Genomic DNA, 25415 nt, shown 5'->3' with positions numbered 1-25415 from the left:
ATATTATCATGCAAGTAGTATAGTCCCTCATGCATGGTCCCCATCCCAAGCTTTCTTCCAGTCCCAAGTTCCTGAAAAATGCACCAAGTGGGGAAGAACATAGCAACACAATTCAGGTCTCTAGTAATGCAGCTTATTGACAGAAGATTGATGGGGAACGAGGGGACATGCAATACGGAAGAAAGTAACATATTAGGGGTGCAGTTGACTGCTCCAGAACCAACAACAGCTTGAATAGACCCATCGGCCAGTCTTACACTCTCTTTATTTAAATCAGAAATATAATTATGAAACTCTCTCCTAGAGCCGGCCATATGTCTAGAAGCACCGGAGTCAATTAGCCATAGTGCCCCTTTATAATTATCATTACACTTTGTAGAATGGGAGTTATTACCAGAAAAGTTGGCCGATGCAGCTAGTGCGGGCGCCTCCGAGGATTGCTTATCTCCTAAACTCAACCCTTTCAATTGATGCCATTTCGCTAGATCATCAGCAGTCATTTCAACATTCACGGTCTGAGATGCGTCCTCAGTAACATATGTGGTATTTGCCCTTCCTGATGGCCGCATGCCCCTTCCATGACCACCACCACGTCCATCATACAGACGTCCACGACCTCTGCCACGCAGCCCTGGGTTCTTCCACGACCTCCTCCCATTAACTCAGGACAAGCTGCCCTCAAGTGCCCTGGTTGACCACATTCGAAACATGTTCTTCCATACGTAGTTGTCCCAATATTTTGACAATTACCACCTCCTGCAGCAAGCAAGGCTGAGCACCTTTGTGATATGCCCTGCACCATTGGTCCTGCTGCCTCCAACCTGAGACGAGTCTCCTCGCTTATGATTGCAGAAATTGCTTGCTCTAGACTTGGCAACTTCTCACTACCATAAAGAGCCGCCCTCCTATTTTCAAACCTGTGATGGAGACCATTTAGGAAATCCCTAACACGCCTTTTCTCATTCCACTTATTGTATTTCTCAATACATTTTCCACATTCCATCTCAACAGGATCATAGTAGTCTAGATCACTCCACAATCGCTTCAATTCCGACACATACTCGACCACAGTCTTATCACCTTGGCTCAACTCTTGCAATTCCTTCTGAATTTTACATGCCAACATTTCATTTCCCACTCCTGAAAATGTACCTTTGAGGAGCCTCCAAATTTCGGAAGCTTCCTTGATCCTCTCAACTTGCTTTGCGATCTGAGATGACACCGAACTTAAAAGCCAAGCTCTCACCAACGCATTAGTCACTTTCCACTTCTGTCCCTCTTTAGAATCCTCCTCCACGGGCTTCTTTATAGTTCCGAGTATATATCCCTTTAGTTTCCTTGATACCAAGATGGTTTCAGCATGCTCTGCCCAACTGACATAGGTTTCTGGACCTTCTAGTTTTATATGTGGTAGCTGTAACGGATGAATTTCCTCCTTAGTCTCAGCTTCATGTCTTAATCCTGCTTGTTGCCTGCTAAGGGCATCCAATAGAGGCATGTACTTGTCATCCATTGCCTGCAAAACAGCTGCAAGCTCCCCAGCCGTGACCCCCGCTGAAGTACCTGACTTATCTCCCATCTTCTACCAACACCACTAATTACCCCACTGTTGTTCCTTGCCTCTGTTCACAACAGCCTCACTACAAGTTCACAAAGCAAACTCTTCCAAGAGATTGGACCACAGCACACTTCCAGAAATCGCAGGGAGCAGCAACACACACAGCAGCAATCCTTCTTCTCTCCACTCCAGCCTCCAGGACAGCAGCAGCCACAAACCCTCTTCTCCTCTTCAAATATCTTGCTGCAGGTGCTCTGCTCCTCTCAGATCTCGGCACTAACCTGCAACTCCAGGACAGCAGCTACACTCCACCAACCTCCTTTCTCTCAGGGTTCGCCTCCAACCACAGGTCACAGGATACAACCCCCTTCTTCTCCTCTCCAATCCAGCAGCCGCAGCACCTCCTTCTCTCCACTTCTCCCCACCCGATCTCCAGCACGGGAACCGGCTCAACGCCGGCGAGGGCCGAGCGCCGCCTCCAGCTCTGATACCATGTTGATTTATTTGTGGAAATATTTCTTGTGGGATTCAACTTCTCCAAAGAGGAACAAGGGGAGGAACAAGGGGAGGAACTTTCTGGAGCCTACACGATTCATCCTCTGTCCCCCTGTGTATATATTGTACATTTTACATACTAGACCCTCTAACCTTCTACTAGTACAACTAGGACCAACCAACAGGTGATTTATCATGCCATCAGCTGTACACCACTGTAATATACTGCTTGGTGTTTCATAAAAACAATCCTGTTAAGCAAAGAAAATCTGCACTAGAACATATTAAGTTGCAAATGGAGCAATGAGGGGTACCAAGCAATCCAGAAAAATAGTTCCCATATAAAAATGAGGGGTACCAAGCAATCCAGAAAAATAGTTCACATATAAAATGGCCTACAAAATGAAAACATTCAACATTAAGAACTATATAGAACTAATGGTAGTCACAGTGAATGAATGTGAAGTTCTGACCTTTGAGAAATCAGCACAGCCTCTCTACATTATTTATTGCTAGATAGCTGGTGCAAAGGGAGCATAAGGCTGCAGGTAGAAAAACAAGCAAAATTGTGAACCACTCAACACATAACTCCAAAATAAATAGAGTAAATAAAATCCAGTTCACCTTTTACTCACCTATATCTACAGATATGGAATTGTTTCCTATGGGAAAAAAAAATCTTCCAACAGCGTGCTTAAGACAGTAGATATTCTCTGACAACCCTCCTCCAGGACAGACATTTTTTGCGCACTTCTGCAGTTTTAAACTTCCATTCTATATCCATCATATGCTACAAAGTAACCATAAGGTGTTTCCTCAAATTCTGAATCTTGGAAGTATAAATGACACCCAGACTTTTTTTAAGGGCCATTTCAGTTGTTTTTCTCCATGAAACATGAATGGTTTTTGTTCAACAGTTCTCTTATTTTAGCAAAACACCGATCAATATATAAGATCCATAACTTATGTTGTGATAACCTTAAATCAAAGTATTTCCTGTTTTATTCTTCAAACTCCTCTCTTCTATCATAGTTCTGATCCTCGTCACATCAGACCACATTCCGGCATCAGCATATATATTGGACAACAGAATATGATAACCCGGATCACTGGGGTTCTGTTCAAATATTCTTTTTGAAACTAGCTCAGCAATATCCGTTCTGTTATGCACTCTGCAAGCCCCCAAGAGGCATCCAAGAACATCTACTTCTGCCCCTTCTTGCAAACTAGAAATGAACTTCCAGGCATCGTCAAGTTTCCCAGCTCTGCTGTAAAGATCAACAACGCATGAGTAATGCTCCTTATCTGGGGAAATATTGTAGTCTTGTAACATGGAGTCATAGAAGTACAAGCCCTTGTCAATAAGGCCTGCATGGCTACAAGAAGACAAGAGAGCCACAAAAGTCACTTTATCGGGCGCAATTCCATCTCTCCTCATTAGATCAAATAACATCATCGCTTCATCTTCATGGCCATGCTTTCCGAGCGAAGAAATCAGCGTGTTGTAAGTAGCAGTATCTCGGTCCGTCATCACTTGAAAAATCTCCTTGCCCTTTTCTAGGCAACAACATTTGCAGTACATATCTATAAGCGCGTTACCAACTGAGCAAACTGAGCTCATGCAATGCCTTACAACATACCCGTGCAGTTCCTTCCCTTGGATGAGCCTGGAGTGGTGATTGCACAACGGAAGAACTGAAACAACAGTGACATGATCAGGTTTAAATCCCGCTTTCTGCAGCGCCCTAAATGCACACAGTGCAGAATCTGTATCCCCATTCACGGCATATCCAGCAACCATTGAATTCCAAATGACCAGATCTGTCTTTGGCATGAGCTCAAATACAGTCTCTGCCTTCCTTACGAACCCTTGTCTGCTGTAGAAGTCTATAAACGCGCTCCCCAGAAACTTGCTCTGGTCAAGTCCATTTCGTAAGGAGAAGCCATGAATCTCCTTTCCATGTCTGAGTAGCTTCAGCTCGGAAATGCTAGGAAGTATGCTGGCCATGGTGTTGGAATTTGGTTTAAACCCTGCAGCACTCACCATTTCAGCGAACAGACTGACACTGAGATGGTACATTCCGTTCTGCGAATACCCTGCGATTAAGGTGCTCCAGGAGACGACGTCCTTGAAACGGATAGAACGGAACAGATAGTCAGCCGTATCCAGGCAACCGCACTTGCAGTACATATCAACCAGCGCATTGCAAACACATGTAACGTCAGCAACTCCACATCTCACTGCGCATCCATGCAACGCGGTTCCAGTAAGTAGCTCTTTCGCCCTACCACATGCTGGGATGACGGTGGTGACGATCACCGAATCAGCACAGAAACCTTCTGATCTCATCCGATTGAACAGATTCATGGCGTCAAGCCACTCCCCGGCGTGCACAGCCCCTCCGATCATCGCAGTCCACGCGGGCAGATCCTTGATCGGCATGGTGTCGAACACGCTCCTCGCCTCGCCCAAGCACCCGCACTTGGCGAACATGTCCACGAGCGCGCACTGCACAAACACGTTGGGCGTCGCCTCGCCACGGGCGATGGCTGCTTCCACGTGCTCTCGTATCAGCCTCCCCTGCTCAACCGCCCCGAGCGCGGCGCACGCCTTGATGACGGGCGGGTACGTGAATCCGTCCGCAGCGACCGAGCCGTCGCGGACCATCGCCCGGTACGTGTCCAGCGCGTCGGGGAACCGGCCGGCGTTGACGAGGCCCCTGATCGCGGCGTTCCACGCGAAGGAGTTCCGCCTGGGCATTCCGTCGAGCACCCGCAGCGCGTGGCAGGTTTCGCCGAGCCTGGCGTAGACGTGCACCAGCTGCGCGAGGAGAATGGTGCCGTGGCGGTGGCCGCCGGTTAGAAGAGCGGCGTGCAGCCGCCGGGCCTCGGCGAGGGCGGGGCTCGACCGCAGCCGGAGGAGCAGCGACGCGTGGGAGATGGGGGAGGCGTCTGCGTGAGAGCCGCGGCGACCGGCGGCGGGAGCGGGAGCCGGCGGTGGAGACGACGCGGGAGGTGGGAACCGTGGCCTCGGTTTGAGCCCGTGCCTGACGGCGGAGTAGAGCATCGAAGCCAGAGCTTTCGTCAGCGCGCGTGTTCTCAGTTCAGAGGCAAAAGTTTTTTTTTTTTTGGTTTGACGACGAGGGAAGCGGGGAACGTTCGTTCGATTTCACGGCACAGCATGGCAGCCCATGTATAAACGGGCCAGAGCGTCCCAGCACGCTCCACCAGAAAAGAAAAATCTCGTGATAGCCATAGGGTGGCTCGCATCGGCCCAGCTAAAACCGGCGCGTTTGGTTGCGTGTAATTGGTCCGCGGTTGTGGCCTAACCGGTTCTCAAAGCACCCCTGGGATAGACCCTGGAGGAACGTCTAAATCGGTAGTTTCCAGCGGGCCTGTCCTGTTGTCGTGACATTTTGCACGCCCTCGTGCAACGGTTGCACGCATGGAGAAGCGCAGGAGACAACGCGTTGTCTTGGTCCTCGCTCCCCACTTTCCCTCACCGGTTTGCTCCTTCTCTCCCCATTCACTCTTGGCACAGATAGTCACCACCATGTCCCATCAACCGCCGCCATGGCCTCTCGCCTCCTCCGCCTTCCTCTCCAGCACCGACGGATCCAGCCGTCCGGCCGACGGCCACCAGGTCCAACGAGGCGCTCCTGCGCCTCGTCCGCGAGTACGAGGCCGAAGGCCGCGACTCGGCGGCGCAGATCGATGTCGGTCGCGTGCCGATGTTGAATCGGTCATCGCCGTTCGCGAGCACGAGGCCGGTCGACGTGGCAACTCGCAGCGCTGCCTTCCTTGCTCTTCAAGCCGCCGGGATTCTACCGGCGTATCCCTCGACAACGGGGTTTTTTGATCCCTCCCCACTAGGGGATTCGACGACGAGGGCGGAAGTAATGGCGGCAGGTGCACCGGGCTCCAGCAGGGAGATGGAACCCCCACCGGGGTTCGCGTCAACCCCGATGCAGGCGCCGATGCCATGGGGCATGCCGCGTCCGGCTGCACCGAACGGAACGCCGCGCGTTGCGCCGCCACCGGGGTTCAGCCGACCTCATGCTCGTCAGTAGCCGACAGCACCACCGGAGCCCCGCTTCTCGATCGCGGCACCAACACCGTACCAGAGGACCTACGCTCCGGCTCCGCCTCCTCCTCCACCCGGATTGGCAGGGCGACCTCCCCGAGGACCTACCGGCGCATGTGCGCGTCCTCTTCCTCCTCAGAGTGGGCCGCTATCCCTCCACCCAATCGTAAGTACCTTCAATGTAACATCCCAAATTTCAATAAAAGAAAGAAGAAGAATTACAGAGATCCAAAAATTTAGAACCAACAAAAACTTTTAAATTGAATATAGTGCCCTGCATAGGACTTGTGCATTTTGAGTGATATGCCATGATGATTGTTTTATTGTTTATGTGATGAACCCTAAAACCCTAAAGTGATCAAGTGAAGATCACCAAACTAATAAACCAAAAAGAGAAAGAAATCAAATAAGAGTTAAACCCTAAAAACCCTAACATATGACTTATGTTATTTTTGCAAACTTTGATCCTAGACCCATTTGACCTTCACCATTATTTGCAATATAATATTAAAGAGTTATTACAACTTTGGAAATCAAAGAAACACCATTTAAACCAAATCCAAAAATCAAAATATGATCACATAGAATAATGGTCATTTTTGACAATTACAATCTGGTCACCACTTTGAGCCTCTATATTTCAAGATTTCTAAACTAAACAAATTCCACTCTTTGCAGGTCATCCAAGTACACAACAAGGTGAACAACTTTGGTAAAGAGCATCACACCAAATTCATCTTGGATCAAAAGTTAGAAGCAAGCAAAGAGGAGACTTTGAAACAATTGGAAGATCACCAATTTTCAAACTTTGATCAAACCAGGCCACCTCCTGCTCACCACTTGACCTAGCCATGACCTCTTGACCCTACCCTACCTAGCCCATGCAAAGAGATACCATGGACACGACCAAAACATGGCTGGCCATGGCCATGCCGGTCCCGTTCCACCTCGACGCTCACCCCTCTCTCCCTGCCTCTCCAGCCCTCGCCACCTTGCCAAACGCGTCGCCCACGATCGCCGGAGATCGCCTGTACCCGCCGTTGAACGAAAGGACGACGCCACGACCCGGACGGAGCGCGCCCGCGACGCTCCAGGTACGCCGCCAACGGCATGGCGACGTCACCCGTGCACGGACGCGCGCGACACGGGCACGCGTCAACCGCCGTACCTCGCCGTACCCCGACCACCTCCGCGCGCCCTGGTACCTGACTCGCCACGCGGAGCTCGCCGGACATGCTGCCGTCACCACCTAGCGCCTACGGTCGCCGGCGAGGACAAGACCGCCCGCCACGGCCGCGACAGTACGCGGACGGCCCCGACCACCGTACGCCTCGCATTAACTCGCCAAGGACGCTCGTGGATTCGCCGTACCTTCCCGATCGTCGCTGCGTCACCACCTAGCTCTCTAGCTCGTCGGAGACGCCGCGCCCACGGCGACCCGCACCATGCCCCGCAGCACCCCCTCCCTCCTATAAATAGAGGCCTTCCCAGAGCAATCCCAGCACACCACCATGACCACCATTCACCACCGCTTCTCCTCGCACCACTAGCCACCTCAATCGTCGCCGGAGCAAGCTCAATCGAGCGATCGGAGCCGCGGAAGCCCTGGTGCAATCGCCGTCGACTGGAGCCTCCTCGAGCGACGCCACTGCTACAGGCTGCCTCGCCATTGTCTACACCTTCGTCGAGCCCACTGCCAACCCTAGCTGGAGCCACGGTGAGCTCTCCGACCCCCTACCGCCGCCGTGCCAGTGACCCAATCTCGCCGGAGACGACGATGGCTCTGTGCCGTCCGATGTCGTTCTAATCCAACGCCCCACGTTAGTTCATACCGTTTCGGGTTTAAAGAGCCGCTGACATGCGGGTCCCTCGCTGTCAGGCAGCCCACGCGTGCGTGGACGCGTGGTGGGCTGGCCTTGGGCCGTTTTAATCGTTTCAGCCCACTTAGTTTTCCCGCCGGCCCGATTAATTCAAATTTGGTTTAATCAATTCAATTCAAATTCAATACTGGACCCAACTTTGAAAATTCATAGAATCTGTTTGGCTTGGCCAAATTTAACAAACTTTATATTGTTGGAAAGCTAGTAAAAAGATCTACAACATGCCACTAGTCTCACCTCGAGATCTGTTGTGTAAATAAAATGATAAAAAGAAGAAGGCAGGGACTTTTTCATATTCAAATAAATATTAAAAATCAACCAAAAATGATATTTAGTTAATTCCAACTCCAATAGCTCACATTTAACTTGCACCAATTGTTTCTGTAATAAAATGGTGTGTTCACTTTGGATGATCATGGCCTAGTTTAAATAATGGACAATATGACTAGTTTACTTAAGTGATATTGTCCAAAACTATTATGCAATTCATATGAAGTGATTTACTTCATTTAAATCTTGGCCCAAGTGAATTCATGTGATGTTTGAACCCCTGGTCCAAACACTCTTAGATGAAATACTTGGAGATTTAAATCATTTGTAAAATTATTAAATGGTATGAGGTGGTCTACCTCATTTAAATCATTTTCTCAAATGATGACAATGAATGTTTGACTTAGGTCAATATGAACTCATGTATGATTATTTGAGAAGTTAAATCCTAAGAAGATTCAATGAGAGGAAATTACTTTCCTCAAGAACTAAATGGCAATTATTAATTACATATGTAATGAGAGGAAACTATTTTTCTTCAATAAGAAAACCAATGCACCTAATTATGTTATGTGTGTGCTTAGCATAGTTTGGGTGAAATAATGATGTGCTTAGTATAACTCTTGAGCTTGTTGAGTGATTGTACCTCGTATTTAAATTTAGAAGCTAGCATCGGAGAATACCAAGAGGAAGAAGGATTCTACCAAGAGGAGGAAGAAGAGAACCTTGAGAACTACCAAGGCAAGCTAATACTCTTGCAAAGTGCAAAGCCTCTTTGGGGCAAGGCACCATGATTCTTATCTTTCTTAACACAAGCCTATCCCAAGTTTATACCTTACAAGTTTTACTTGTGGTTTTCAAAGAGTAATTTAACTTGGTCTAGGTGAATAAGATTACTAGAGTAGCAAAGTTAGTCTCAAAGATAGCCAAGCAATGTAGCACCCCTCATGATTAGTGCTAGTGCTAAAATACTAAAACTTGACTACTCTAGATGGGAACATGTGACTTGAATTGATTTTGAAACCTTGGAATAATGAATCATTCCATTGAGTGATTTGAAGTTGAATGTGAACAAGAGAAGATAGTGATTTTTGATATAAACCTGATATTGGTTTGAATGCGATACCTTTCCAATTTTGAGTACCCCCACAATACCTGATTATGGGTAGGGCTTAACTGGTAATTTATACACTTTAGTATGGGTTCCCTCTGAACACACATCATAGGGGTTATGCCGAGGCTGCCTCCGTTGTTAAGAAATGATGTGAATTGAGGTGAATTGTACGGCCAAGCCCTGTGCAGTTCCCAGGTTAACAGTTGGTTTTCACTGGGAGGCCAAGCTCATGGGGAGAGGTGCTCATACTAGAGTTTGTAAGTGAAAGGTTATGGTTGATGGTCCGCGTACTGTGTTACGATGATTCGGGTTATTCCGACGGATGAAATCAAATGTTGTGGCACAAGTGTGCAACCTCTGCAGAGTGTAAATCTATTCGAATAGCCGTGTCCACGGTTACGGACGGTTGGAAAGGCCATACAGTTTCCGGTGTCAGATTTTGAAAATATTGATGAAGTAAATGGTGACTTGGTGACTTGTTGAATTACAACAAATGTGGTGGGAATGACACTAATGTTCCCACTTGAGTTAGTTAGTACATGAATAAGGCTTTGCTCAAATACTTGTGAACTAGAATTGGTTTATGCAAAATAATTAGAGCTTAGCACCCCTTACTAAAATTGTAGCACTTACATTAGTGTTAGTTTGCAAGTACTTAAAGTACTTACAGCTTTGTCCCTGGCTATTCAAATGGCCAGAGTATGAAGATGAACAGAACTACCAAGGAGATGACCCAGCAGGACGCCTACGACAACTAGGAGTTTTCTGACGTCAAGCGTTGGCCTGTGGACTAGAGAGTCCCTTTATCTTTACGCTTCCGCTATGAACTTGTGTTTGTTCGTTGATCGATAGATCAACTATTTGTGTAATATGAATCATGTGATTCAAGTTGTAAGATAATATGGTTTGTAATAAATGATGACTATGATATTCGACTATTATGCCTCGCAACAACATTATCCTGGGATTGCGATGAATGACATAATAGGCATCCAGACTTAAAAATCCGGGTGTTGACATTCAATCGACTCCTTCTCTGCTTGTTTAGATCGACTAGATGACATTGTAGATGTGAATGTCGATAGGAATGTAGATAGGATTCATGGCAATGTGCACGTGTGTTCTTGACAGTGGTTCTGCTTGCCATGCCAAGCTCAAGCACCATCCATGACAGTGCTGGAGCTTGGCATTGATTTGTCCATGACATTGCTTGTGCTTGGCATTGGCTTGACATTGCCACAATATCAAGTCCATAACAGTGTTTGTGCTTGGCAATGTGCTTGGCATTGGTACAATTTTAAGTGCATGACAGTGATTGTGCTTGTGCTTGAGCTTGGCATTGGCACAATGTCAAGTCCATGACAGTGCTTGTGCTTGGCATTGGTACAATGTCAAGGCCATGACAGTGCTTGTGCTTGCGCTTGAGCTTGGCATTGTCATTGTCCATGACAGTGCTTGTGCTTGTGCTTGCCAAGCTCAAGCACCATGATGGACTTCATAGTGATTTGTGCATTGCTAACTCTTTGCATTTTCATTGCATCTACCGAACCGAATCTTTCTGGAACTGTTCTCGGAAGGGCCCATACTGGACGCAAAGGACCATGCCGTCCGGGTGCATCTGCGTGAGCCCAACGTAGCGTTCATGGATGCCCACCGCCAGATCACCACGAGGCTTCACGCCGGCCGTCCTGCTGACCTAGGGCACGCTGCCAGGCAGCGGCTGCCGGCTTTCTTCGTGCAGGTGGATAGCCATGACCTCCTTGCCCTCGCCGTGCCGCCCTACATGGAGCAGCTCCTGATCACCAAGTACAAGCTCAAGAACAATGGCCCCCTGGTGAAGGTCTGCTTGTACATGGGCCAGCGTTGTGAGTGGAAGGTGCAGCTGCACTGGACAGGCCAACGCGTCGGGTTCATCAAGTCCTGGAACGAGTTCGCCGCTAGGCTTTTTCTCCGCGTCGACGACACGATCGTCTTCACCCCTCAGGACGACGGCTTCAAGGTCGACGTCTTCAGGAAGGAGACATCCTGATCCAGCGTCTTTCGCTGCAAGAGAAACCGCGAGGGTCCTTATGCTGATCCTCGCCGTTAAGGTGTTGCTGCTCCATCGTTGTCTCTGTTTATATCTGATCATGTAGTTGTGCTGGCTTCTAGGAGGCTGTTAAACACTTGCTTTTGTGCATATCTCACTGTCATATTGGCCTGTAGAGGTTGTTGAACACTGCTTTTGGATCTGTGTAGTATGCCCCTAGGTTTAGGCGCGCGTCTTACCACTCTGACGCTAGATTACGAACTGTTAAGTACTCTGTTCGTTGCGTATAACTGTGTGATGTGCTTATGATCATGTTTGAGCTCTTTGTGTGCGTTATGTGAAGGTAAGACCACCATATTTGAATGTGCTGAGGAGAAGCTGTTGCCAGGGTGCCCAAAATGGCAACCAAACACATGTGCTGTGACTGAACAGAGATGGAGCGCTGTATCCAGGTATCCAAACAATGTGCACTTTTGTTCGGGCCTGTGCAGCACATGTTGCTAAACGATGGGCCAAAAATGGCCCGTGGCCCGTTCACGACGCGCAGGGGCGCCCGTCTCGCTGCGTCAGTGGTGCAGGAATCCGGCCCAGCCTATCAAACGGAATGCGAGAAATCTCCAATTACATTTTCCGGACGCCGCCTCGTCAATAGTGAATCTGAGAAATCTCCAATTACAGTTTCTGGACGCTGCCTCGTCAATACTGAATCTGAGAAACCCTTGATCCTAAATCCCCAAACATGTCGGTCTGCGCTGCCAGCAAAATTGAGCCCCTTGATGAAGAACTGATCGCGAGGCGTTACGAAGAAGTTCAGAGTTGGATTTCTCACATGAAAGAAGATGGGGAGCACGCTCACGAGGAAGTGCCTCCAATTGTTATCCTCCACTTCCCAGGTTAGACTACCAAGGCCGGGCGATTCATGTTGCCAAGGGCTTGCTGGTTTGCTATATAATTTCTTCGGATGAAATTTGTTATACAACTGCTTGATCTGATCGTTAATATTTCTTCCTTGTTCCATGGCAAGATCTTATCAAGGAAGCATGGTATCCGGAAAGGCTGGTTGGTTCGTCAAATGGGTCAAATACATGGAATACCTCCGTGACTTTTTCGACAACCACTGCGTTCATCCTACCCTGCATTCCGCGACGGACCGGGTGAGATCCTCCTGCCTTTGCCAAAACCATGCCTATATTTCGCTGCTTAGGCTGGTGCCAATGCATCACCCCACTATAGCCTCGTCACGTCAGCTTTTACCCTCACTCTCACCCCACTCTCACCCCATGGTGCCAGTGCACGGGGCTATAGTGCCAGCTCTCACTTCTCTCTCCTCCCTACCGCCTCCCTACCACCCCCACTAGCACCGCTATCGCCTCCCTCTCGCCCCGCTCTCGCCTCCAACGCGGGCTATAGGCGGGCGGGAGCGGGCGATACCGCCCGGCGCCAGCGCCGGCGCCTCCCGCTCTCGTCTCGCCTCGCTCTCGCCTGTCTCCCGCCCCGCACCGGGCGTTATCGCCCGTCCTCACGCCCCCAATGGCACCAGCCTTATTTATTAACCTGTTTTCGCCGTTGCAACGCAATGGTATCAAATGTATCGAAATGGAGGAGAAATATACCGTGAGTCCCGCAAGAAAATGGGGCGACATGAGCCTAAGTAAAGCCATCAAGGAGCGAAGCAATCAGATGAAGCAGATCGATGACACGACCCTCTCAGAGGGTGAATCTGCTGTTGTACCTGCTGCCTTTATGGTACTTGCCTTTATCTATCAAACCAGATCGAACTCTTAATACCTCATTTTTGTTTTTTAATCAATGTTTTGCAACTGGAGAGTGGATTTTTGGCGCAGGTGCGCGCTGCGCACCCATACAGTGAACTGGTATTCTAAGGGCATCTCCAGCGACGCTTTGGTCGTAAATGCGTCTGGCACCCTCTCCAGCGGCACGACGCAAAGTGACCGGGCTGTCCGCGGAGACGCAAACCTGGCCCAAATATGCGCCAGGTTTGCGTCTCGGTGGACGCTGCACGGACGCGCAAAGTGTCCGCTGCGGTCTCCACCGGGCCCGCCCGGCGGCGAGCTCGCATGGAGGGCATCGCTTCCGCGGCCATCGCTTCCGCGGTCAGCGCTTCCGCGTCCGCGCCGCCATGAATGCCGCAGCTTCCTGTTCTGCGCGTGCACCGGCGGGCGGCGGCCGGGCTTCGCGCCGCCTTCAATGGCATCGTATCCCGTGCGCGGCCGCCCTTAAAGTCCGGCGGCCGCGTTGCTCCTTCGCCCACAGCTCCACTCGCACCACAACCGCCGCTGCGCCATGGGGAAGAAGAACGACTTCGAGGCCTCCGGCAGCGGCAGCAAGAAGGTGCCGCTCCCCGTCACGGTGGGGAGGCTCATGCACGGCAAATGGGTGCCTTGCGACGCCCGGTCCGGCGTGCGGCTGCTCGGCGGCTGGCGGCTCAGCTGCCGCCGGGTGCCCATCCCTCCAGTACCTGCGCGCGAGCCTGAGCGGACCAAGGAGATCCGGCGCAGGAGGCGGTATCTGCCGGCGGACCTCCGCGCCGATCCGGCGTACGCCATCGACTCCGAGCAATGGCGTACGTACCTGTCCACGGAGACGGACAGTAGACGCAGGGCTGGCTTCATGGGCGACAGGGATTATCCCTTCGGCCCTGCACCGCCGGCTCGTCGTCAGCAGGCGCCGACGCGACGTGAGCAGCCGCAGCACAACGACCGCGAGGACGAGGACGACGACGACGAAGCCTACGCCGTCTACGACGACGACGACGACTACATCGAACACTGAATCTCTCTATAGTGGAGTTCATCCCTTGGTCATTCTGCCTCAACTCAAATGTATTTCAATATTCTTGCATTTTATCCGTTGGCAGTGCTGTGGTTTTCTGAGTATATACTTATTTTTTTTGCTCTTTGTAGCACGTGTTTAACAAGTGCAGCAGAGATCTGACTGTTAGGAGCAATATGCTCTGCGAGATGTAATGTCGCGACAAGATGCTGATGTCATCATTTAAGTGCACAACATCTGATTTTATTGTTGATGACTTACTCATGCATGAGTGTGTTGCTTACATGTATGATGTAACTAGATTACCTAAGGCTAAGATATACTCATGCATGTATTGTTTGATGTATTCAATGCTCATTCTGTGAAAACTTGAAACCTGATATAATCCTCTCTAATCTTATTTGCAGGCGAACAAAAAAGTTGCTTGCTGTAGGCACAAGGTTATTAAGTTTTCAGGATCAATAAGCCTCGTTTTTGCAGCTGAAAGTGCTGTAGAGATGGCCGCTGAGGACGTTAACAATGGAAAAGACAACATTGATTCTGCCGCAACATCATCTACTCAAACTGGCGATGAGCACAAGAAGGAAAGGTACATCTCGGATGACTCAGTTGCTTCCATGCTTGGTGAGAAAGCTAAAAACTTTCTGTCGGCTTACGATATCCTCATATCAAATGATCGCAAGTTCAGGTCTGTTGTTGCGTTGCCAGCAAAACTGAAAAAGAAATGGATAATAAAGCAAATCAAAACATGAAGATTTTCTTTGGTGTTGTCGAGTGAACTCTGCTGCTGAATGAACTTTCATCTAGATAAAAAATGTATCTGTAAACCTGCTTTACAAATTACAAGTGTAGATTCACTACTACAAATTGGAAGGAAATCCTTTCGTGGTGTGGCATTCATAACATATCTCCGACTTTTGGGCCACCAAACCATCATTGACGATTGGTGGACAAAAGGTGCTCTTGATACGGGAAAGGAAAGGAAAGGAAAGCTATGGACTCTCTCATCGTGCTAGTCTTTTGAGAAATTTGGAAAGAATGCAATGCAAGAGTCTTCCGACACCACTCCTCTACCATGGCTATGGTCAGGCAAGAGCGTGGAGCTTGCCGGGTTATCCTTTTTGAGTATAAGGTAATAGCAGGAGTGATTAGGATTTTTTCTACTTTCTCCGATCCATAGTAATTATCGCTAATATAGATGTATCTAGACACATTTTAGTTTTAGATACAACCATATTAGCAACAAGTAATATGAATCAAAGGAAGTATTAAAATCCCAGGACTTGTCCAAAGCAATTTGTTCTAACAAACTCCTTCTCTATTAATGAAAATGTTTTTTTTGCCTTGTGATTAAAAAAAAAATACAGTCTAAGTAATCAGATGAGGTCAGGATTCAGAAATCTAGTGCCATATACATTTCAGAATCTTATTTTTATTTCTGAAGTGAGTCAGCAGGCATCATGCGGGCTGCTACACATTATTATTATTTCAGTTACAAGCGAATACATACATTTTGCGCTGGCAAATTAACACACATATGTGGTGTACACTATAAGTTAAGCCCAAGAGAATTAAGACATAGTGTTAGTGTTACTCAACACAGTACACAATGCATATCTCTACACCACCAGGCTCTTTAGGATCATGGGAAGCCCAAACTTGGGGCGCAGCGTGATGACGTCCATGGGGGCATGGACGTACTTCGGGGACAGGGAGAAGGAGAACCTCTGAAGAATCACGGCGATCACGGCCTTGGCTTCGATCATCGCGAAGTTCTGCCCGATGCACGACCTCGGCCCAGCGGAGAAAGACAGCAATGCGTTGGGGTGCTTTGCAGCCATGGTGACACCTTTCTCGAACCTCAAGGGCTTGAATTCATTGGCGTCCTCGCCCCAAACCTCCTTATCACGATGTATCGTCGCGATGGGGAACGCCAGGGCTGTGCCTTCGGGCACTCTGATGCCACCAACCTCGAGATCCGAACCCGCCCTCCTCTGAATGGCCGATACAGGGGCGTATAACCTGAGAGTTTCCAGCAGGAACATGTTGACCAGCTTCAGTTTGTTGAGCATGTCGCCGGTTGGGACGTCGTTGCCGCACTCCGTGAGCACCTCCTCTCTGAGTTTCTCCTGCCACTCCGGGTGCGTGCTCAGCAGGAACATGGTCCAGGTCAGCAGGTGCGAGCTGGTGTCGTGCCCGGCGAAGAAGAAGGTCTTGCACTCGTCGATGATCTCGTCCATGCTAAGAAGCGGGTTCTCCCCGTGCTCCGGCGCGCACGCCTCCAACATAAGCCCGAGCAGGTCGTGTCCGTAGCCCATGGTGTCTTTGGCGGCCAGCCGGCTCTTGATGATGTTCATGAGCATTGTCCTCACCTCCCTGTCGAGCTTCGATATCTGAAGGTTCTTTTTGGTTGGAAGGTACCTGAATAATTTCATGAATAGGCACCAATCAGTTTCCTGCTTCGTCAAACTTTTTATTTATTTTGCGTTGATTTGGACCAAAGTTTTAAATAACGTGTTATCTCCTCACTGTAGCATATCAAGATAGCGGACCCAGAGCACTCCGGCTAATCCTATGCATTTTTAGAGATAAATAGAAACTCCCAAGGTCGCTAAATCATGCTAAAAGGCTATAAAATAACATTATTTCTCCCCCATCCACCAAATATTTCTAAATTTGAATTTAAAAGTTAAACCTTGTTATGTACCTCCGTTCCATAATGTAAGCCGGCTTATGGAACAAAGTGATAGTATGTATTTATGCACTACAATCATCATGGATGTTCAATATACTTTTGTATCATTGAATTATTAAATTCCTGCACATATTTTTCTTGATGATATGAATATATGATGCTTCATTTTTCTGGATTTTTCTTATTTAGAAAAACTACGCTAATAGCTTAGCTATAGCTTTCGTAGCATTTTAAACTTTGATTTGAACTAACAAAGGGAAAAGTGAGTAGTTGTAGTTTACCTGAACCCTGGAATTTGGACGTTGAATACAGTGGAGAAGGCAAGAAACTGAAGCTCCCTCTGCGCCAGAAAGACCTTCTTCCCCTCCGTGTAGCTGCTCCCGAACGCCGTGTGTGAGATGACATCCGCAGTCAGCTCCTCAAACTGGCTGCTCAGCTCGATCTCCACCTCGCCGCCTTTCTCCAGCTTCGCCTTCCACTCCGACATCATTGACCCGGCGCAGTCGGACATGGTCACCGTCATCATCTGTGTGGCCAATTAGATGTCAACGCACAAAACATCAGCGAAAAGGGACACGCCTGTATAATTGTCTAGTACTTAAGAAATGCAAAACAAACGCCTAGGCGTGCTGCTGGAGCTGGACACACGTCAGTACATACCTTGAGCTTGTCCATGTTGAATGCCGGGTGGACGACCTTGCGGTGGCGCTTCCAGTCGTCGCCGTCGGTGAGCACGAGGCCCTTGCCGAGGAGGCGGGCGATGTGCGGATTGATGAAGTTCTTGGGGTAGAGCCCGTTGCGGTCGAAGAGCACCTGCTTCACCACGTTCACGTCGGTGATGCACACCGTAGGCCTCGCCCCGAACCAGAACAGGAACGTGCGTCCTGGAGATCATGGTACCCACAACGTCGTGAGGACAGGAACATGATAGACGGCGTCGAATTTCCGAAGGTAGAATTAGAGGTTCAGTAAGTTCGTACCGTGGATGGCGATCCATTTTCGGAAGTGCGGCTGCACCATCGGGACGAAGTCGTGGGAGCCGACGTCCAGGGCGGTACCGGCGGTCTCGGCTCGGAGCTGCTTGATCTCGGCGAGGTTACCGGCGAAGAACTTGTAGCCCGGCCCGCCGATGCCCTGCGCGCGGAGCTGCCTGGTGATGGCGCGCGGCCTCCACACGAGGTACACCAGCGCGTTGAACGCCCACGAGGCCAGCACGGCCGCCACGGCCACGGCGGCCATCGAGACGAGACCCACGGTCATGGTGGTCTCTCAGCAGTCGGGAGCTAATGGGGATTGTTCGTTGTTCAGGTCAGTGACCTGTATGTATAGCAGGATTGATCTGTTGTGAGACTAGGAAATGTATGTGATTGTTGTGAGAGTCGGGACGATGATGGTGATATTTATACGGGTTTGTGGCTGCGCTTTGACCATTGGTCGTCGTGCTCCGGCGGTGCGAGTGACATCAGCTGTGATGGACGCGAGCACAATTCAGGCACGACGCGCATCTGCTGCTCGCGGGAACGTGGGACTGGAGGTCGACATCGCCGCACGAGCGCTTCTAGAGAAGCTTGCAAAGCAGCCAAGCGACCATGTGCACCTTTTGCTTTTGCTGGTAGCCGCTGGAGTAGGGGACACTGCTAGCGGAATTCAAACCGTGTACTGCTAGTCTGCTACTCCTATACTTTTTTCACTCTAATTTAATCTACATTCTAGAAAAATTAAATAAACTAGCATTGTATTTATTATTACTAGTAGTTCAACTGATCCAATCTACATTCAAAATAATGACATCTAGTAGAGAGAGTAAAACTCTTTCATTTTCTGTGTTTCTGTTGACTAAAAGTTAGAGTGTAGATTAATATGGAACAGAGCCTAGGATGTAGATTAAATGAGAACAAAGGAAATACAACTTTTAATTTCTCGGCTTCTAGACCAGAAGACTAGGAAGGATGGCTGATTGAACGACACACTCTGCTCGCATTGTTTATCTTATGGAAGAAGTAGCCTGTGGGCTGTGGCTAGAGCAAAATAACGATTTTGCATGAGACAAGGAGACCCTATTTCTGGAAAACGCCTAGTTGAACCGCCGGGCATATGAGCCGTGCGCATCTAAGGCTAAGAGTAGGATTCGTGCACTTTCATGGACCACTAAACGATTTAATCAAGTAATGCATGTATAGAGCGAGTGTAAGTTTCGATGTACCGTAGCTATAGATGGTCCATGGCCGACAGCCACTGCTCCCCTACTGATCTTAGCGTAGGACGATGGCGACCGTTGTTGGATGGACCGTCGTGGATGCACTGTATAACGGCCGGCAACGGACATTTTTACCGTCGAGCACTATTTAAGGAGGGGCGCAGGAGCTAGAAGAATAGTGCCAGCTTCCCACATACTACCTCCATCTTAAGGCTTAAGGTTTATATTTTTTTGGAAAAGTTAAAGCAAGTAAAGTTTGATCAAAATTTTAGAATAATCTATCAATAAATATGATATTTTGTAGATAGCACATGAAAATATATTTCATTATCTATCTAATAATATCAATTTTGTATTTGACATGTTAATGCTTTTTTTATAAAAACTTAGTCAAACTTAACATAGTTTGACTTTCTGAAAAAAATAGGCCTTAAGCCTTGGGATGGAGGTAGTATTTCGAAAGAGACAACTCTCCTCGCCGGCAAGGTACACCGCTCGAGATCTCTAGAGCTTGCTTGCCTGTGCCAAAGCTCGAGAGCTTGCTTGCATGTGCCAAAGCTCATTTGCCATGTCCCAGTCGTCTTCAACCTCTCGCCGCAGTCGTGTTCCACCCGCGCCTCTGCCCTTGATCATGTGCCCTAGGTGCTGCAACGTCCGGATTCGATGGTGGGTATCCGGTTTCAGAAGCCAATCCTGGTGTTCGGTTCTACAAGTGTCTCAATCAGCGCGTAAGTCTCTGGTTCTACTGCCGATAAACTCGTTTTCCGTGTCGGCATACATGCACCTTGGATATCACATCTTTTATTTGCTGATGATAGCATTGTGTTTACTCAGGCTTCAAAGCGGGGGGCAGAGAGGCTACAAGAAATCCTTAACATCTATAACAAGGGCTCAGGCCACTTAGTCAACAAAGATAAGTCTGCTATCTTCTTTAGTACAAACAGTAGTGAAGAAATAAAGGATGAAGTAAGACAAATCCTTGGCATCAACAAAGAGCCTCTGGAGGAGAAATATTTGGGACTTCCAACTGCTATTGGAAGAAATAACGAAACCAGACACTCTTTGTGCACGTATTCTAGCTGGTAAATATATCATAATACAGACTTCATGAATGCAACAAAAAAAAGAAATAGCTCGCAGGTGTGGCAGGCAATTTTAAAAGGAAGAACAGTACTAGAGCTTGGTCTAGTGAGAAGAATAGGTGATGGACAATCAACCAACATCTGGCAGGACCGCTGGATCCCAGGCGTTCCTGGGTGCAAACCAATTAGCAAGAAGAGAAGTGCAACAACAACAAAGGTTTCAGAACTCCTTAATTCAGAGGGAAGTGCATGGGATGTTCAGAAGTTAAATAACAATATGAATCCCCTAGAAGCAAATGAAATAATGAAGATTCCCATTGAAAAGCTTTCAGGAAGATTTATGGGCATGGAACCGGGAAAAGCATGGACTTTATACAGTCAAATCGGCATACAGATTGCTAGCATCTTGTGCAAGATATTGATACGTCTCAAACGTATCTATAATTTCTTATGTTCCATGCTAGTTTTATGACAATACCTACATGTTTTGTTCATACTTTATGATGTTTTGATGCATTTTACGGAACTAACCTATTAACAAGATGCCGAAGTGCCAGTTCCTGTTTTCTGCTGTTTTTGGTTTCAGAAATCTTACACAGGAAATATTCTCGGAATTGGACGAAATTAATGCCCACGATCTTATTTTCCACGGAAGCTTCCAGAGAGCCAGAGAGGGACCAGAGGGGAGCCCTGGGGGCCCCACCCCACATGGCGGCGTGGCCAAGAGGGGGGGCGCGCCAGCCTATGGGGGGGCACCCCCTGGCTCCTCCGAGGCCGCCCTTCCGCCTATATATTCTCTCCGCCTCGAAAACCCTAAAGGAATAAGCCACGGAACGAGAAAAGTTACGCAGCCGCCGCCATCGCGAAGCCAAGATTCGGGGGACAGAAGTCTCTGTTCTGGCACGCCGCCGGGACGGGGAAGTGCCCCCGGAAGGCATCTCTATCGACACCACCGCCATATTCATCGCCACTGCTGTCTCCCATGATGAGGAGGGAGTAGTTCTCCCCCGAGGCTGAGGGCTCTACCGGTAGCTATGTGGTTCATCTCTCTCTCCCATGATGTGATCTATATGAATGTGTAGATGTTACTCTTGTCTATTATGCACTCTAGAGGTTACTTTGAATATGAACTCCGGATGTTGTGGAGCTTGTTTACTCCGGCTTGAGGGAGCTCTTGTAGCCCTACACAATGAATGGTGTTTGTTATCCAACAAGAGAGTGTTTGAGAGTAGTACTTATGACTTATGTGTTCATCTATGTGATCATAGGCTTTGTAATCTAGATGTCGTTATGCTGTTCAAGTGGATTTTACTTATGTGATCTCCGGAGACTCCTTGTCCCACGTGTGTAAAGGTGACAGTGTGTGCACCGTGTGGGTCTCTTAGGCTATATTTCACGAGAATACTTGTTCATCTGGGTTATGATTTGAGTTGGATGTCTCTATGAAATTGTGGTGTGTTAGTACCTCCTATGAATGCTCACAGGTGACGGCGTGGGGTGTTTATTAGTACTTGGGAATACATCTTTAAGGTTTGCTTTGCAGCCCTACACGGTGAATTAGTGTTCGTTATCCCGCCAGAGAGTAATTCAGAATAGCATGATGAAGTGCTTATATTTATATTCAATTATGATTGCAATGTTGAGAGTGTCCACTAGTGAAAGTATGATCCCTAGGCCTTGTTTCTAAGCATTGAAACACCGTTTCCAACAAGTTCTGCTACATGTTTACTTGCTGCCATATTTATTTCAGATTGTTATTACCACTCATATTCATCCATATCACTTGCATTTTACTATCTCTTCGCCGAACTAGTGCACCTATACATCTGACAAGTGTATTAGGTGTGTTGGGGACACAAGAGACTTCTTGTATCTTAATTGCGGGGTTGCTTGAGAGGAATATCTCCGACCTCTACCTCCCCGAGTTCGATAAACCTTGGGTGATTCACTTAAGGGAAACTTGCTCAGCTGTTCTACAAACCTCTGCTCTTGGAGGCCCAACACGGTCTACGGGAATAGAAGCGTGCGTAGACATCAAGCTATTTTACGGCGCCGTTGCTCGGGGAGGTAAGGTAAAAGGTATTCACATCCTCCGACTACTAAGCTATTTCCTAGCACTCGTTGCGGTGTGTGAGTGCTCGAAGGTATTTCCTTTAGATCCTGCAATTATATCTTTTTGTTTCTTGTTTTCACTAGTAAGGCTTACTGGAAAACAATAACAAAATGAGAGATCTTTATGAACTTTATCTTGAATTAGGACATGATGTGTTTGAAGGGAGAATTAAAAAACCTATGGAACTTTATATGCATGCTAATGGCAATGTTATTAGTATGAATGCTTTGAACACCATTGTTGCTAATGCTATGGAAAATTCTAAGCTTGGGGAAGCTGGTTTTGATGAGCATGATATTTTTAGTCCCCCAAGCATGGATGAGAACATTTACTTTGATGATACTTTGCCTCCTATTTATGATGATTATAATGATAGTGGTATTTTGGTGCCACCTACTATGGAGGATAAAGGTTATTATGATTATACCATGCCCGCAATTTATGATGATTACAATGATGGTGATGGTAGTTTTACTCCCACTATTACTAATAAAATTGATTATGCTTATGTGGAGAGTAATGATACTTTTATGCATGTGAATAAGAATGCTTTATGTGATACTTATATTGTTGAGTTTGTTCATGATGCCACTGAAAGTTATTATGAGAGAGGGAAACATGGTTATATGCATCTTAATAATATTAAGTTTCCCCTCTTTATGTTGAGAATATTGAAGTTGCGCTTGTGTTGCCTTCCTATGCTTGTTGCATTATGCTTACATGACTTGTTTATTTACAAGATTCCTTTTCATAGGAAGTGGGTTAGACTTAAAAGTGTTTATTATTTGCTTTTGATGCTCTCTTTTACTTCAACTCTTATTTCTTGCGCGAGCATCATTAAAATTACTGAGCCCATTTTAATGGCTATAAAGAAAGCACTTCTTGGGAGATAACCCATGTTTTATTTTGCTACTGTTTTGTTGTGTCTTGGAAGTTGTTACTACTGTAGCAACCTCTCTTTATCTTTATTTTATTGCATTGTTGTGCCAAGTAAATTCTTTGATAGTAGGGTTGATACTAGATTTGGGTTACTGCGCAGAAATAGATTTCTTACTGTCACGAAATTGAGCAGCCCCGTCTGTAGGTAACCCAGAACATTCTGCCAATTTACGTGCGTGATCCTCAGATATGTACGCAACTTTCATTCAATTTGAGCTTTTTCATATGAGCAAGTTAAGTGCCCCAGAAAAATTCGTCTTTACGGACTGTTCTGTTTTGACAGATTCTGCCTTTTATTTCGCATTGCCTCTTTTGCTATGTTTGATGGATTTCTTTGTTCCATTAACTTTCAGTAGCTGTGGGTAATGTCCATAAGTGTTAAAAATGATTGTGTCCTCTCTGAACATGTGAATTTTTGATTATGCACTAACCCTCTAATGAGTTTGTTTTGAGTTTGGTGTGGAGGAAGTTTTCAAGGGTCAAGAGAGGAGGATGATATACTATGATCAAGAAGAGTGAAAAGTCTAAGCTTGGGGATGCCCCGTGGTTCATCCCTGCATATTTCAAGAAGACTCAAGCATCTAAGCTTGGGGATGCCCAAGGCATCCCCTTCTTCATCGACAACTTATCAGGTCACCTCTAGTGAAACTATATTTTTATTCTTCCACATCTTATGTACTTTACTTGGAGCGTCTGTGTGCTTTTATTTTCGTTTTGTTATTTTCATTCTCTGAATAAATTCATGCTTATGTGGGAGAGAGACACGCTCCGCTTTTTCATATGAACACTAGTGTTCTTCGCTTTTACTTTTAATGTTCAATGGCGAAAGTTGATCGCTTCACTTATTGCTATTTGGTTGGAAACAGAAAATGGTTCATGTGGTAATTGGTATATTGTCTTGAATAATTTGATACTTGGCAATTGTTGTGCTCAAATAGATCATGTTTAAGCTCTTGCATCATGTACTTTGCACCTATTAATGAAGAACTACCATAGAGCTTGTTGAAATTTGGTTTGCATGATTGGTCTCTCTAAGGTCTAGATATTTTCTGGTAAAAGTGTTTGAATAACAAGGAAGACAGTGTAGAGTCTTATAATGCTTGCAATATGTTCTTATGTAAGTTTTGCTGTACCGGTTCATACTTGTGTTTGCTTCAAACAACCTTGTTAGGCAAAGCCTTGTACTGAGAGGAAATACTTCTCGTGCATCCAAAACCTTGAGCCAAAACCCATGCCATTTGTGTCCACCATACCTACATACTATGTGGTATTTCTCTGCCATTCCAAAGTAAATTACTTGAGTGCTACCTTTAAAATTTCATTCTTTGTCTTTGCAATACATAGCTCATGGGAAAATAGCTTAAAAACTATTGTGGTATTGAATATGTTGCTATGTATCTTATTTCTTATAAGTTGCTTGTTGAGCGGTAACCATGTTTCTGGGGATGCCATCAACTATTACACATTTGTTGAATATCATGTGAGTTGCTATGCATGTTCGTCTTGTCTGAAGTAAGGGCGATTTTCATGATCAAATGGTTTGAGTATGCATATTGTTAGAGAAGAACATTGGGCCGCTAACTAAAGTCATGAATCATGGTGGAAGTTTCTGTTTGGACACTAATCCTCAATCTCTTATGAGAATATTATCTGTTGTTGAATGCCTAAGCATTAAAAAGAGGAGTCCATTATCTGTTTTCTATGTTGTCCCGGTATGGATGTCCATGGTTGAGATTTATTAAAAACGAGAAATCAAATGCAATTTATCTCCTTGGACCTTTGTACAGGCGGCATAGAGGTACCCCTTTGTGACACTTGGTTGAAACATATGTTATGCAATGATAATCCGTGTTAATCTAAGCTAATTAGGACAAGGTGCGAGCACTATTAGTATTCTATGCATGAGACTTGCAACTTATAAGATGTATTATGCATAACACATATGAATTATTACTACCGTTGACAAAATTGTTTCTATGTTTTCAAAATAAAAGCTCTAGCACAAAAATAGTAATCCATGCTTCCCTCTGCGAAGGGCCATTCTTTTACTTTATGTTGAGTCGGTTTACCTACTTCTTTCTATCTTAGAAGCAAACACTTGTGTCAAGCTGTGTGCATTGATTCTTACATGTTTACTTATTGCACTTGTTATATTACTTTATGTTG

At 46.9% G+C, this 25415-nt stretch overlaps 1 protein-coding gene across 1 annotated transcript; it reads right to left on the bottom strand.

The window, feature by feature from the left end:
- Positions 1-15669: 15669 nt before the first annotated feature.
- On the bottom strand, positions 15670-18267 carry LOC124674371 (cytochrome P450 709B2-like). Its single transcript, XM_047210413.1, has 4 exons — positions 17899-18267; positions 17579-17802; positions 17200-17444; positions 15670-16644 (listed from the first exon to the last, which is right to left on the bottom strand). Exons 1-4 carry the CDS (start codon positions 18176-18178, stop codon positions 15843-15845), a joined length of 1551 nt encoding a protein of 516 aa, XP_047066369.1. The 5' UTR covers positions 18179-18267; the 3' UTR covers positions 15670-15842.
- Positions 18268-25415: the final 7148 nt, after the last annotated feature.

This window comes from Lolium rigidum, chromosome 7, assembly GCF_022539505.1.
Source record: "Lolium rigidum isolate FL_2022 chromosome 7, APGP_CSIRO_Lrig_0.1, whole genome shotgun sequence".
NCBI lineage: Eukaryota > Viridiplantae > Streptophyta > Magnoliopsida > Poales > Poaceae > Lolium > Lolium rigidum.
This window is presented reverse-complemented; position numbering and strand designations above follow the sequence as displayed.

Bases quoted from the DNA above. Each gene is read 5' to 3' on its own strand.
- LOC124674371 (XM_047210413.1), bottom strand. From the start codon at position 18,178: ATGACCGTGGGTCTCGTCTCGATGGCCGCCGTGGCCGTGGCGGCCGTG. The intron at 17,803-17,898 runs GTACGAACTTAC...CATGATCTCCAG, and splicing joins AAAATGGATCGCCATCCACG to GACGCACGTTCCTGTTCTGG. The intron at 16,645-17,199 runs GTAAACTACAAC...GAAATTATTCAG, and splicing joins GTCCAAATTCCAGGGTTCAG to GTACCTTCCAACCAAAAAGA.